Here is a 15,767-nt window from a genome sequence, read left to right as displayed (position 1 = left end):
TCCCGGCTCAACCACCCTTAGCTGCAGGATCTCGTTGATATGAGCCAGGAAGATTAACCGTCGGTTGCTGAAACGGTTGCGGAAAAAATCAAAGGCAACATCATAGTTAGCGTCGGTAATCTCAAGCGCCCTCACAGTCTCCAGGGCTGAGTCCCGCAGACAGGAAATGAGCCACCTGAGCTTCTCCATCTTGGTCAAGTGCGGATAACTGTCAATGGTTGTCCTAAATAGGGCGCAGAGTGGCGACGGCTCCTCGGCATAGCCACCGCAAAATGTTGGTCCAGCACCACTGGTATCATCCTAAAGCGTAGAGTGAGCAGCAACTCTCATGGAACGTTTGGCCACCTCCACCTGGATGTCAACGTGCACGTCCATAGCCAGCTAAGAGAACCGCCAATATAAAATGCTTCCGATCTCGCTGTAGTTTAGCTGCTACAATTTCTCCTGGAGCGTGGTGAAGCGCTCGCGCAGACGATTCCCCATAGACTCGAGGGCCAGAATAGTAGAATCGTCGGTCTGCATCAAAGCCTTGACATTTCGATGCAGTACCTCCATTTCCTGGCATTTCACCCCTGCGAGTCTCCGCAGCATCCTTTCACGGCTTGACGCAGCAGATGCAGAAGCTGTAGCTCCCGATTCCATTGTGCAATTAAATTAAAATGCAACTTTGTGACATCAAAAACAACGGTGTTTTAGAGGCACTTTTGATGCTGATCACGATAATTAAACGGGATGAAATCACGTCAGGGTCACCAAAAAGGTTGAGCTATTAATATTTTTTAATAGCGGCCAAATAAATAAACGATTCGACAATTTATTTTCAATCAAAGTTCAATGTTCTATTTCGAGGGCTCAATCTAACCAAACTCTCAGCCGCTCAAGTTAGTGCCAAAAAATACAAGTCATCAAAGCTTAGCAATAGAAACTCAGACAATGCATTTGTTTATCATTTCGCTGGCAAGAGGCGAGGCGGGGAAACGCACGCAAATGCAAGATGTGCTAGTATGAATCGTTTGTGAATCGTTTGCGCTAATGAAAATTGTTTCGTTACTCATTATTATCTCATGTTACTTAAAACTAACCTACTTAGAGTGATGCTCCCGTGAAACGGACCGCCAGTAGGACCTGCCGATACGTAACCACCGCTGAATTGCTCCCGCCAGAAGGACCGTCAGTAGGACTCATCGATACGTATCAGCCGAAACCTTTACCACCCACCACCACCACATATACTTGAGGAAAACCAACTAGGACTTCAAATATCTCACATCAACCTCTGCCTGACCACAGCAAGCGACTGCTCAACCGGAGCAGACCCTTGAAGAACCCAGGTAAATTTAGTCAAACCTTTTCTACGTTCTTTGACTATGACCTACCGTTACGCCCGCGAGTTCAAGTTCGACGTAGTGGCCGCATAACGCTATAAGGATAAACAACCTATATATATATTATTTTATATACCTTGCTATTTTTCAAAATCCTTGGCTGTTACCAACATTTTTATTTGAAAATTTATTTGATGGTGAAATTCTCTTAAGAATCGGCCAACCATATACGATCCGATATATATATGTATAATAATATAATAATATTTTGAAAAATAGCAAGGGTGCGCTATTTCCGATCGTTCAGTTACATGGAAGCTATATGATGTAGTCGGCCGATCCTTTTGCAGATCGGATAAGGTTTTCCAAAATGAAATTCGTAGAAAGTCGTAGAAGTCACAGAAAATTGATTTGATAGTGAAATTATCATAAGGATCGGCCAACTATATACGCTCCGATATATACATATATAATAATATTAGATGCTGGAATGGTTTAACGTGAGCACCTGTCACGTTGGCTTAGTATTACGGCCTTAGTATTACGGATGTCAAGGATGGAGGCCTATCTAAACATCTATGGGATCATGATACCCTGTTAATAACGCAACTCTACGTCAAGTCAAAGGGCATTACCCGCATTTGGGTAATAAACTGTGTGGTATTCCTCGTTGTGTCGTACCTCGTAGTTCCCAAAGGGGCCTCAATCTATTATTGACAGGACAGAACATTTTCATGGCCTCCGGTTAGGCTCCGTTCCAACAAAACTGCTCGGAATAGATTTTGAAGTGACCGAGGCCAAACCATAATGTGTTACATTTTTATCCACCATGTTATCCACCGGCATTCGCTGCTGGTCAGTGACCAGAACGCTCCATGACAGCCAGCTGTGTTCCCAACAACCCCAAGGGGCTTTTGACGAGGCGGAGTTGGAGCACCATTTCCGTAGTTTCTCATCTCCCGTGGTACCAGAAAAATCCTCTGGTCAGGTTCGTACCACTAAAAGAAGCATTCCCAGTTTCAGCTACCATGAAGCTCGGGGACTGGTGGCGGGTTTACATGCACCTATTCACTCGATCCTGATTCACACAAACTTCATCCCTAACACATACCGGCTATCTACATCTACAAATCGCGTTGATTGCGCGGATTCGTCGACGACTGAATACGGCTCTCGCAAACACATTCAACCTATTAATCCTATCGCTCGTGGGGAGCACTTGACTAAAGTCAAAGTCCCTCCCGGCCTGAATCATACCCAACCCACCCAGATCTCGATCGTCATACAGCGGACACTAACAGAAAATATGTTTCTAGTACTTTTCTTTGTTTTATATACTTTCAAGGGTCGGAGATGTCTCCTTCACTGCGTTGCACACTTTTGACCAAAATTATAATGACAGATCGGATTAGATTATCCAAAATGGAATTCGTAGAAAGTACCAACATTCTAGCTTTAAAAACAGCAAAGTTGTGCCAATTCCGATCGTTCAGTTAAATGACAGCTATAGGATATAGTCGGCCAATCCTTATGAAATTTGGCAAATCGGATTATTTTGCCCAAAATGGAATCCGAAGAAAGTCCCATCATTCAACATTCAAAAACAACAAAGTTATGCCAATTCCGATCGTTCTATGACAGCCATAGGATATAGTCGGCCGATCCTTATTAATTTTGTACATAATATATTTTGGCCATATGTAACTTGCGTGAAAAGTCCCAACCCTCTAAAAATACACCAAAGTTATGACATTTCTAAAAAATTAAATAAATGATTAATATAAATGATATAAATGATTAAATGTGATGAAACTGTAGTTATTACATTTATATATATATGTTAAATTTATATTGATTCAATTTATGCCGTGGCTGCTGCCTGACAAGACAATCTTTTTATCTTCCGATGATTTCTTCATTTTATCAGTTTTTATCAAAAATAGCTAAGGAGTTCGAATCAAGTCTGTTTCCAAAATGAGTGTAGCGCTACCAGTTTTTTTAAAGCGGCCGAATAAAAACAATTTCAAATTCCTTTTTATAATTTATTGAGAGTTAATTCCGCGCAATATAACAAAGTTGCGGCCCGTCAAGAAAAAACAAGAGCTTTGGCGCCGAAGCTCTTCCAAAGCTCCCAAAAGCGCATGGCTTACAAATGACAACAAAGTGCATGCGAAACTGGGACACAGACATTAAAGATTAAATGCCGCTGCAGCTAAACAAATTATCAATATTCTAATCGGCTTTTCTGGTGGCTGCTCAGCCTAAAAATTAGTATATGCATGTTGCAACTTTATCTAAATTAAATCTACTAAACGGCTTCGTTCATGATTAAAATAATTATGCCTTTTTGTTATGTACATAATTTTAAAAATAAAAGGATTTACTATTTATTTTCGCGTTTATGTGTCGTAGCCTTTTAAACGTCAAGTTATGAACATGTACTCACTTTTGCTCCTCACTATGTATATTCAATTCAATATAAGCCTTATAATATAAATCAGCTTATAAGATTTGTAATATATATACTTTTAACATTACTACTTTAATATAAAATTAATATATTCAAAGCGACGATATCTTTTGGAATTTCCTAAACTTAACATCAGACACTTGTTCGTCAGGGGAGCTTTATGCGGCCACCACGACGAACTTGGACTCGCGGGCGTATCGGTAGGTCCCGGAGTCGTAGTCCAAAAAAAGTAAAAAAAAGTCGGACTAAATTTACTTCGGTTCTTTAAGGGTCTGCTCGGGTTGATCAGTTGCTTGCTGTTGTCAGGCAGAAGTTAATGTGTGATTGGGGTTAGCTGGTCAATGTTAATGAAAGAACGAACACTAATGTCCTAGGTCAATATTAAGGTACTAGTACTACTAGGTACTAGGTACTAGTTCTGGGTCTGCTGACTCAGATCGCTTGGTAATGGTAATTCTTACCGCTGATATTGCTGATTTCTGTTTTTGGCGCCGTCTATTAGAGCTTGGTTATTAGGTCTTGGAACTAGGTATCAACAATACTGGTCTATTAGGAATATTTATGTTGTCATCATTGTCAGTACAAATATCGTCAGTACGTCATCCCCAAAATTCTACAGGATGCGCCATCTTCCGCGCCTTCCGCGAATACATTTCGTCAGTTGGCTAACAGTTTTTTTAAATGCGGTTCAATGGCGAGCCGTGAGCTACAAAAACGACCATGCCGAGGCGTTCCACTGCTGTGATAGCGGCTGGGATAGTGTAGAGGAGGTCCTCACCGTATCGTACCGGCGGCGTTCGCAGTATTTACCACGATAAGGCAACGATCGTCGGCAATACGTCGTATTTTGAAGGATTTGGGAATATTCCGGTTCAAAATACAAATAACTCAACTGTTGCCCTAAGACAAGCAGCGGCGGTTAGCTTATGCCCGAAAATTTTCAGATATTCCCGAAACGGAGCTTTGGGATTTCGGATTCTCGAAAAGATGCTTTCGGAACGGATTATTGTCTTAAATTTTTGCCCGGTAAAGCACATTTCACCCTGTCTGGCGGCATCAATAAACATAACTGCCGCTTTATTCATGAGAAACCTTTCACGACGCGAGACAGACAGTTTGGACGGGTTTTTGTGCGTCAACCATCATCGGCCCTTTATTCTTCATAAAAGGCGAAACAGTAATACAAACATAAAACATTTTTCATGAATTTTTGTTTTTTTATTTAAATTTATTTTACATGGCTCACCCTTTCACCCTTTATTTAATTAGAAATGGTAGTTTTTTATTTAACGGAACAGCATAAAATATAATAAATAAATAATAAATATTAATATAATAATAATAATGCACATAAAATATATTTTTTTAGATTTATTTTAATGTCTTCGGAAAAGAAAGATCGATTCAATGCATGAAAAATACGCAAAGGTATGTTCATACCGGATACTTTAAGAGGCTGTATGATTGAGACGGACGTTTCTTCTTATTTGCAAACATCATCAACTGGACAAGTAAGACTTATATTTATAGTTTTCAATAGAGTAATTTAAAAGTATATGGAAAATGTATATCTATTGAAATTTTCCAGGAAACCTTCACGTAAGATATATTATATATATTATATACACGTATATAATAGTATATAATATAATAGTTGAATACTCTCGTAATATCTGAACAGATAAAGTACTGCTATAAAGTATTTCCCTATATACCAATATTTTTTGCTTGATTCTATGTCAATAATTCTGTATACATATGTAAAAAGATGTCGAATTTTTTATTAATAAATAAGAAATGAAAGCTAACTTCAGGTGGAGCCAAAGTTTATATACCCATGCAGATAGGTAGCAGATTATATTATATTATTGTATATATATCGGATCGTATATATTTGTAAGACTTATATTTATAGTTTTCAATAGAGTAATTTAAAAGTATATGGAAAATGTATATCTATTGAAATTTTCCAGGAAACCTTCACGTAAGATATATTATATATATTATATTATTTATATATATATGCGAATTTTACCATCAAATAAATTTCCCCCAAGCCTCAAGCATTTTTAAAAAGTTGTGCCATTTCCGATCGTTCAATTACATGGCAGCTATAGGATTAGTCGGCCGATCGTTATGAAATTTTATAGATCGGATAATGTTGCTAAAAATGAAATCCGTGGAAAGTCCCATCCATCTAGCCACCATCCCATCAAAAACAATAAAGTTATGCCAATTCCGATCATTCAGTTATATGACGGATGTGTACAAAAGAAGGATGTGACAGGGGTCAAATCCACAAAAGAGGTGATTTAAAAAATTCAAAATAAATTAAACATCTTGGAACGTACATGACATAGCGGAAAAATTTACGAAGTATATTTAAAAATGTAAATTTAAAAAAAAAAAAAAACACTGGCTAGTCCAAAATAAATCCGAACAGAAAACAAACATAGTTACCCGAGCGTAGTCTAATAAAAAAATGGCAAATGCAGCGATACTCGAATCAGCAATTTTTGTCTGATCGAATTACATAGACCATAACTACAGAATAGGAGATATAGGTGTACACACAAATTTCACACAAAGATTGTGTTGAGCTATCAGCGTTTTGATAGCGGCCGAATTAATAGACCAGGTTCAATTTTACAAATCAATTTATTATGGGTCAATTTAACCCCAAAACAAATTCCGCGGCCGGTCCAAAAACAATGCCGAATTACAAGTCATAAAACCTAAGAGCTTGCGCAGAAGCTCCACCAAAGCTCCCAAACTGCATGCGCTACAAAAGAACAACAAAGCGCATGCGAATCTGGGAGAAACAAAGAATATGGAGCAGCTGATAACGGGCAATTAGTGGACCGCTGCGGCTGGTTACACTGAGAGAATAGAAATAGAAATAATTATGATTTTTGATGCTGGCACAAGTCCCAACATCCTCCCCCCGTTGAATTCCATCTTTCAACAAAAAATCCTTAGGGGCATGGGACAGCTTCATCACATACTATTGCTGATGATCTCAAGGTCCATAATTCTCAGTTGCAGGCTGCCGTGTCCATCCAGATCCAGAGAGCGCTCGAGCCAGGCGTCAATAGAGTGGCGAAAGTGGAAGGAAACTTCTTTCCGAAATTGCGCGTAGGCGCACCTTTCGGTTGCAGGATCGGGAGCCTTCACGGCTGGAGCAGCAGCCACCTTGGCAGCTGCAGACGGCGGCAGCAGCGATGCGGGCGACCTCCCCCCATTGGAAGGGTGCAGGCTAGAGTCCAGAATGGAGTCAGACCTGGGCGCTGACTTAATCGGCAACGGTGACAATAATCCAAATCCCGGGCCAGATGAGGGATTAAGTATAGCAGCTTCAGAAAATCCATCGCAGACAACTGCCAGATGCGACGTTGAAATAGCGACCACGGGGGGAGCGGTGGATAGCAGGGGCACTGATGAGACGCAATGGCCCACGTCCTGGCTATCGTGATCGTTGTTCAAGGTTTGTTCCAACTTCAAATCCCGAGAACCCGATTGGATGTCGCGGTCCAGCGGGTAATCCTGACTGCATGAGCGACGATTTTCCAACAGACCATCCTGCACCTTCACCACCGCTACGGTTGGTTCTGCCATTGACGAAGCAGTGGGACCATTGGGGCCGTCGAGACAAGTGGAGTGTGCAGGTACCCTCATGGAGTGCTTTGCCATTCCCACCTGAATGTCAAAGCGCACATCAGTGGCAAGCTGGGAGAACTTCCAGCATAATTCACTCCCAACTTCAACTGAGCTCAATCGCTCTAACTCATCCTGGAGTGCGGTGAATTTCTTGCGCAACGCAATTTCCAACGGCTCCAGTACCATGATGGTAAAATCTCCCTTCTGCACTGCAGCCTTGACCTTATTATGCAGGGCTTCCATCTCCTGGCAGGTCACTTCTGCCCTTCGCCGCAATATCCTTTCCCTGTTTGCAGGAACCGAGGCACTAAATAAGTCTCCAGACTCCATTATGTAATTTGTGTTTGTGCAAGGTGCAATGTAATGGAAACAATAGCAACAAGTTTTCCTTTACAAGGTTTCCTTTAAGCACTTTAATGATCACAAATCAATTAGAGCGCGATCACGTCGGGGTCACCAATGTTGAGCTATCAGCGTTTTGATAGCGGCCGAATTAATAGACCAGGTTCAATTTTACAAATCAATTTATTATGGGTCAATTTAACCCCAAAACAAATTCCGCGGCCGGTCCAAAAACAATGCCTAATTACAAGTCATAAAACCTAAGAGCTTGCGCAGAAGCTCCACCAAAGCTCCCAAACTGCATGCGCTACAAAAGAACAGCAAAGCGCATGCGAATCTGGAAGAAACAAAGAATATGGAGCAGCTGATAACGGGCAATTAGTGGACCGCTGCGGCTGGTTACACTGCGAGAATAGAAACAGAAATAATTATGATTTTTGATGCTGGCACAAGTCCCAACAGATTGGATTTAATTTTATCATAGATTGGTTACGATTTTATCAATTGTATTTTTTACAGTATTATCTATTGAAGTCCAATTTCTTAGGTCGTAAGTTTTTATATTTATTATATAACATTTTACACACAATAACATATTAGGATCCTCAGACAGAATCGTAAGAGCAAAAAGTAATCATTGTCCTTGAAACTTTTCAGTTAAAAAGGGAAAATTGTCCATAGATTACCTTGTGTCCTTAGGATTTGTATTTATTTTGCTTTTAATATACGAATCGACCCGACTTTATATTTATCTATCCATCACAATTTTTTAACCAAAACGGAGAGCAATTTCTCACTCAAGTAGCAATGCATCGAATCTCAACTTCTATTCTATTTCCTTATACATACCGCCGTATCTCCTCCCTTCTCTAATGGGATCGCCGATCGGAATAACCGCAGCGCCCAACTCAATAAATCTTCTCAGTACATGCAGGCGTCAGTGGACAGATCCCTTACAAGCTCTTCGTCGTGAAACAGATGAAAACCCTGATGTGACATTTTATGGGGATCTTGTTGCGAACCTCTGACTTATAAAAGAAAGGACCGCAAAAATAAATACCGGTTACATCAAAAACCGGATAACCTTTCAATCTCTCCTTCGGAAGATCGTCCATTACATGCTCTAACAAACAAGACTTCGTCCGAAAAAAATCTGACGCATTTATTTGTCGCCTTGAGTACAGTCACTCTTCCACCAATAAGGAGATCGTATTATCGCCAATAACGCTGAAAAGCCCAATCAAAGAAAGGAAAGGGAGAAATGCGTCGAGCACAGACGGCATGCGGGGGCAGCAGCGGGGGCAAGAGGAATTCGCACGGCGTCGCGCACGAAAGAAGGAGGAGGAGGAATCACCGTGGAACGTAACGGTCCCGGCCGGGCCTCCGCGGCCGCGCTCGAAGGTCATAGGAAGCAGCGGAGACGGCGGGGAAAGAAGCGGCCGGCGACTGCGCAGCTGTGTTTACAAAATGCACAAAACACAGAAATGCATTTGGAATGTCCAGGGGGGGATCGCGGGGTATCTGGACGAAGTCCCATAACCGGCACAAAAACAATGCGGATCGGAGGCCCAAGCAGGGCAATCGGGGGAAGGACAATAAAGAAAGCCCGCCGATAGAAAGACGGCGGGATTGGAGAAAGCTAACGGAGAAAGTAAATGAGCGGAGGATTAACGGCAGGAAGTAGATTTGCAAGGATTAACGGGCGCCTCTGGGACTATATAAGGAGGGCCCCTGGAGCAAATCGGGACCGAGTCTTCTAGGGAAGCTGAAAGAGTTGAGTGAAAGACCCCCCGCGGGTAAGTCTGACATTCAAGTGGGAAAGTTGCCTTGGAGGAATTAGGAGTACAGGCTGAAGGACCCCCCGTGGGTAAGTCCGACAGTCTTAAGTGCGGGCTATTAAGGCGAGTGAGCGAGGATCGGCGATAAATAGCTTAAGGACCCCCTGTGGGTAAGTCCGGCGGCGGTACGCGAGTCGAGCAAGGAGCAAGGGGAAAGGATCAAGGATCCGCGGTAAAGCTGAGGCCTAAGGGTAAACGAGTCGGGTGGAGTTATTCCCGGACACAACAGGTATCCTGGTGTAGGAGCGGCAACGAAGGATCAGCCTGGCGTACGCTTTGCCTGCTCCTGACCGTTCGATCCAGGTGTGATCCTGTAACGCGAGGGATAGCCAGCTCGGGAACTCAAGCCCAACAGTAAAACCCCGCAGGGACACCCCGGGAAAGTCAAGAGAATCCTGATCCAGACGCTGGAGCGTATGCACAGCGTATCACCTGGAGTCAAAGGAGACGCGACGCCCAAACCTCTGGCCTACCATAGATCCTGCGGGGCGTAGGCACGCAGGTGTTTGAAGGCGAGTGGCGAACGCGACCGGGGGCGTGTCCTGTGCGGTAGGTAGGCCCTTCGTGCCCTGATCCGGCCGCTAAGCAGCGAGGAGCATATCCTGCGAATTGTGCAGAAAGCTCGGTCTCGCAGCGGATGGAACCGTGGAGATCATGAGGGCACTGGTGGCAAGGTGGGTCGACGAAACAAAGGACGTGATGGTGCAAAGAAGAACAAAGAAGTGATGGTGGTCGCGCGTGGATTCGAGGAGAAGTTCGCGCAGAGGTCCACGCCGAGGCAGAGAGCGGTGAGCGAATCGGAAAAGCTCATTCAAAGTCTGGCAGTGCCAGAAATGAAGAGCATGAGGAGCCACAAGTGCGAAAGCTTGTCCCGGTATAGGTGGACTATGCGAAAGTGGCGAGACAAGTCCGAGAGTGGTCGTTCCGATTCAACGGAACAGGGGATCCTCTCGAGTTCGTGGACCGAGTAGCATGGTCTGCCAAAACATACGGGATGGATATAAACCCAATCCCGCGAGCGATGCCCGAACTACTCCAGGGCATAGCGCAAAAATGGTTCCTAATGAACGACGAGGAAGGAGTTCAGAAGGAGCTTCGAGGCCTTTTTCCTGTCAAAAGGATACTTCGAGAAACTGGCAGACCAGGTAAAGCAGCGGAAGCAGCAACGAGGACAGCCGTTTAAAGAGTACATGGTGCACCTTCAGGCGCTAATGAAGCCTTTAGGAAAGTCCACAAAAGAGGTCATTGATAGGCTAGTGGAAAACTGCATGCCGCGCATGAAAATTTTCATGAGACCATACGCATGTGCATCACTCGAGGAGGTCATGGGTCTAGCTGAGGAATTCGAGGAGCTGGCTTTGGAAGAGGAGGTATTCAATAGTCAAACCTCAGCGGTAGACAAAAGATGGCCAAAAGAGGAACCGCACCATAAACCACCGGAGCAGCAGAGCCATCGAGGACAGGGGTGGGGGCAGAGATGGCAGCCTGAGGAGCATCGCCAAATGCCACAGCAACAGCAGCCGAGCCAGCAATGGACAGGCCCAAGGCAACAGCAGCCGAATCAACGATGGGCAGCAAACCAAAGCCAAAGGCAGCCGAACATGCAGTGGGCAGCGACGCCTGGACAGGGACATGTAGAAAACCCAGCACAGGCGTGCAACAGATGCGGAGGTACAGATGCAGCGATCACGGAATTGGAACCACCGACAAACGTGAAAGGAGTACGACAATTCATAGGTATGGCGTCGTGGTATCGGCGATTCGTCCCTGATTTCGCTGGGATCGCAAGGCCCTTAAACGATCTCCTACGAAAGGGAACAAAGTGGGAGTGGACGGCAAGACACCAAGAAGCGTTTGAGACGTTAAAATCACGTTTAGCAGAGGATCCAGTACTAGCATGCCCCGATTTCACGAAGAAGTTTGTGCTGCAAACAGACGCCAGCGACTACGGCGTGGGTGCATTACTGACGCAGGACACGGATGAGGGCGAGCGAGTGGTCGCCTACGCCAGCCGAACGCTAATAGGCGCAGAGAAGAATTACTCGGCGACGGAGAAAGAGTGCCTGGCAATAATATGGGCCATTCGGCAGATGAGACCATACCAGGTGGGGTACCAGTTCCACGTGATCACGGATCACATGGCGCTGAAGTGGTTGAACAACATAGAGAGCCCATTCGGAAGGATCGCGAGATGGGTCTTCGCATTGCAACAGTACGATTACGTTATCAGCTACAGAAAAGGCAAGCTGAACGTAGTCGCGGATGCACTTTCCCGCCAGCCGATTGTGGAGAAGCTGAGGAGTGCCACAGCAACCGAAGACGTGGAATGCATCTGGATAGGCTCACTGAAGAAGAAAATAAAGGAAAACCCTTAGAAGTATCCGGAACGTCGAGGAGGCAGGCCTGATTTACCGACATGTTCCATACAGAGCCGGGAGCGAGGAAATGGCATCGTGGAAATTATGTGTGCCGATGGACATGAGGCAACAGGTGCTGAAAGAGAACCACGACGCACCAACAGCGGGACATCTAGGCGGAAGGAAAACGATTGCGAAAGTAGCAGCAAGGTACTTCTGGCCAGGGATGCAGAGGGACGTGAGGAAATATGTCAGGAAATGCGAGACATGCATGCGGTATAAACCAAGCCAGATACAGGCCGCAGGGAAAATGTTAACACAGGTCCCAGAGGAGCCTTGGGCGACGGTATGTGCAGTCTTCGTGGGACCGTTGCCGAGGTCCAAGCATGGGAACACCATGCTACTAGTGATAATCGATCGGTTCTCAAAATGGACAGAAATGGTCCGAATGCGAAAAGCCACAACAGAGACGCTGCAGAAGGCAATTCGTGAAAAGATCATCGCTAGGTACGGGGTGCCAAAGGTGATGGTGACGGACAATGGTGTTCAATTCACCAGTAGAAGCTTCAAGAAAGGACCAAAGGACGTGGGACGAGTACTGGCCAGAATTGATGCTGGCGGTGAACACGAGCGTGTCGGACTCCACAGGGTACTCTCCATGCTTCATCACCCAAGGCAGAGAGCCAAGAATGCCGAAAGCAATATTCGACCAAGGGGCATTGGGGATAGGAGAAGCACAAGCCACTCCCTCAGAAAATGCAGAAAAATTGCAGGAAGTGTTCGAGCTGGTGCGGAGGAACATGGAGCGCGCGGCGCAGGAGCAAGCTCGGCACTACAATCTGAGGAGGCGGGAGTGGAGCCCGAAGATCGGCGACTCAGTATGGGCAAAAGAACACCATCTATCCAAGGCGGCCGAAGGATTTGCGGCAAAGTTAGCGCCAAAGTACGACGGGCCGTACACGGTGGTGAACTTTGTGTCGCCAGTGATTGCTGTGCTACGGCACGCTGGCACAAGGAAGGAAAAGAGGGCCCACCTGAGTGAGCTGAAAGCCCAAGCACAGGAGTCGGCGCAGGCATAAACCACAGAAACACGAAAGAAAAAAAAAAAACAAAAAAGAAAAAATATATATATTAAAAATATATAAAATAAGAAAAAAATATTAAAAGAAAAAAATATATTAAAAATATATAAAATAAGAAAAAATATTATAAAAAAGAAAAAAAAAATGAAATGGAAAATACAAGAAAAAACAAGGAAAAAAAAAAAAAAGAAAAAAAACGCCAAACAGGAAGCTGGAACCACGAAGCTTCTGTCGTTCTCGAAGAAGGGGGGAAGTGTGAGGAGATTAGATCTCCCACACACCGAGATAGGTGGCAAGAGGGGCAGCAGCGGGGGGGGGGGGGGGGGGGGGGGGGGGGAACAAGCAAGTCAGCACTGCAGCGTCGGATGGGCCAGCGCTGCTGTGTTTAGAAAAACGGAAATTGAGAAATGCGTCGAGCACAGCCGGCATGCGGGGGCAGCAGCGGGGGCAAGAGGAACTCGCACGGCGTCGCGCACGAAAGAAGGAGGAGGAGGTAGCTGCCTGGCGTACGCCTTGCCTGCTCCTGACCGTTCGATCCAGGTGTGATCCTGTAACTCGAGGGATAGCCAGCTCGGGAACTCAAGCCCAACAGTAAAACCCCGCAGGGACACCCCGGGAAAGTCAAGAGAATCCTGATCCAGGCGCTGGAGCGTATGCACAGCGTATCACCTGGAGTCAAAGGAGACGCGACGCCCAAACCTCTGGCCTACCATAGATCCTGCGGGGCGTAGGCACGCAGGTGTTTGAAGGCGAGTGGCGAACGCGACCGGGGGCGTGTCCTGTGCGGTAGGTAGGCCCTTCGTGCCGTGATCCGGCCGCTAAGCAGCGAGGAGCATATCCTGCCCGGCGTATGCTTGGGTGAGCCACTCGGCCACACTCTTAACACGGATTAGGTGCCGGCCACGGCGAAAGGGCAAGTGGGTCCACGGCACCCATAAAGGAGGAGCAGCAACAACAGAGGCGACGACGAGGGAGCGACGACGGCAACGAGGAAGCAGCAGCATCGATGAGGGAGCAGCGGCAGCAGAAGACCAGCACAGGCCCCGTACAACAACACAGGCCCCGCAACCAGAGTCCGTGAGTCCGAACGAAGGGAACCGTGAGCCGTTTCGGTGCCAGGCACCAAGACCACACGACCTGCCGGTCGCAAGCTTTGGGAGGGCGTGTGTATTGGCACCAACCCGGATCGGGGATCGACGGGAGGGCGAGCGGTCGGTCGGCTGAGCCACACAGCCGGTGAGGTTCTCTTATTCTTTGTAAAGTAAAGACAATAAAGGGGATTTGATTGAAACGATGCATTCCGTGTTATTTCTGGGCTCGGGCAATCACGTCGAATCTATAAATTCGGTGCATATAAATATTCGCGGCATTTGTTGCGAACAAAATATAGCAAAAACAGTTCGTTACAGCCTTCAGAGAGTCCTACTTGTGAACCGTTTTACACAGGATCACTCGAAGTAGGTTGATTTTAAGTGCCGTGGTTTAGACACTGAGTAACGAGACGATTCACTCTGATTTCGCTCTAATTTCATTTCAGAAGAACAACTCTTATATAAGATGCTTGTTGAGCTATCAGCGTTTTGATAGCGACCGAATTAATAAAGAATCCACAATTTAATTTCGATAATTTTATTGGGTCAATTTAACCCCAAAACAACGGCAGCGGCCGATCCCAACAATGCCGAATTACAAGAGCTAAAACCTAAGAGCTTGCGCAGAAGCTCCACCAAAGCTCCCAAACTGCATGCGCTACAAAAGAACAACATAGCGCATGCGAATCTGGGAGAAACAAAGAATATGGAGCAGCTGATAACGGGCAATTAGTGGACCGCTGCGGCTGGTTACACTGAGAGAATAGAAATAGAAATAATTATGATTTTTGATGCTGGCACAAGTCCCAACATCCTCCCCCCGTTGAATTCCATCTTTCAACAAAAAATCCTTAGGGGCATGGGGCAGCTTCATCACATAATATTGCTGATGACCTCAAGGTCCATAATTCTCAGTTGCAGGCTGCCGTGTCCATCCAGATCCAGAGAGCGCTCGAGCCAAGCGTCAACAGAGTGGCGAGAGTGGAAGGAAACATCTTTCCGACATTGCGCGTAGGCGCACCTTTCGATTGCAGGATCGGGAGCCTTCACGGCTGGAGCAGCAGCCACCTTGGCAGCTGCAAACGGCGGCAGCAGCGATGCGGACGACCTCCCCCCATTGGAAGGGTGCAGGCTAGAGTTCCGAATGGAGTCAGACCTGGGTGCTGACTTAATCGGCAACGGTGACAATAATCCAAATCCCGAGCCAGATGAGGGATTAAGTTCAGCAGCTTCAGAAAATCCATCGCAGACAACTGCCAGATGCGACGTTGAAATAGCGACCACGGGGGGAGCGGTGGATAGCAGGGGCACTGATGAGACGCAATTGGACTCGTCCTGGATATCGTGATCCTTGTTCAGGTTTCGCTCCAATTTAAAAACCTGAGAACTCGATTGGATGTCGCAGTCCAGCGGGTAATCCTGACTGCATGAGCGACGCTTTTCCAACAGACCATCCTGCACCTTCACCACCGCTATGGTTGGTTCTGCCATTGACGAAGCAGTGGGACCATTGGGGCCGTCGAGACAAGTGGAGTGTGCAGGTACCCTCATGGAGTGCTTTGCCATTCCCACCCGAATGTCAAAGCGCACATCAGCGGCAAGCTG

General features: G+C 45.8%; 1 protein-coding gene across 4 annotated transcripts in view; it reads left to right on the top strand.

Annotated features, from left to right (window-relative positions):
- LOC6504362 (nuclear factor 1 X-type) overlaps nt 1-15,767 on the top strand; it is a 219,762-nt gene that overhangs the window by 54,067 nt on the left and 149,928 nt on the right. For 2 of the 4 annotated variants that reach the window (XM_032455786.2, XM_001967070.4), the window contains exon 2: nt 5,165-5,306. In XM_032455786.2, coding sequence (XP_032311677.1) covers nt 5,226-5,306 — 81 coding nt within the window. In that variant the 5' untranslated portion in view covers nt 5,165-5,225. Of the gene's footprint in view, nt 1-1,090; nt 1,332-4,656; nt 4,822-5,164; nt 5,307-15,767 lie in introns of those variants that run through there. The other 2 variants (XM_014903944.3, XM_032455785.2) reach the window with 2 other exon arrangements.

The sequence above is a fragment of the Drosophila ananassae genome (genome assembly GCF_017639315.1).
Source record: "Drosophila ananassae strain 14024-0371.13 chromosome 4 unlocalized genomic scaffold, ASM1763931v2 tig00000061, whole genome shotgun sequence".
Taxonomy (NCBI): Eukaryota; Metazoa; Arthropoda; class Insecta; order Diptera; family Drosophilidae; genus Drosophila; species Drosophila ananassae.
This window is presented reverse-complemented; position numbering and strand designations above follow the sequence as displayed.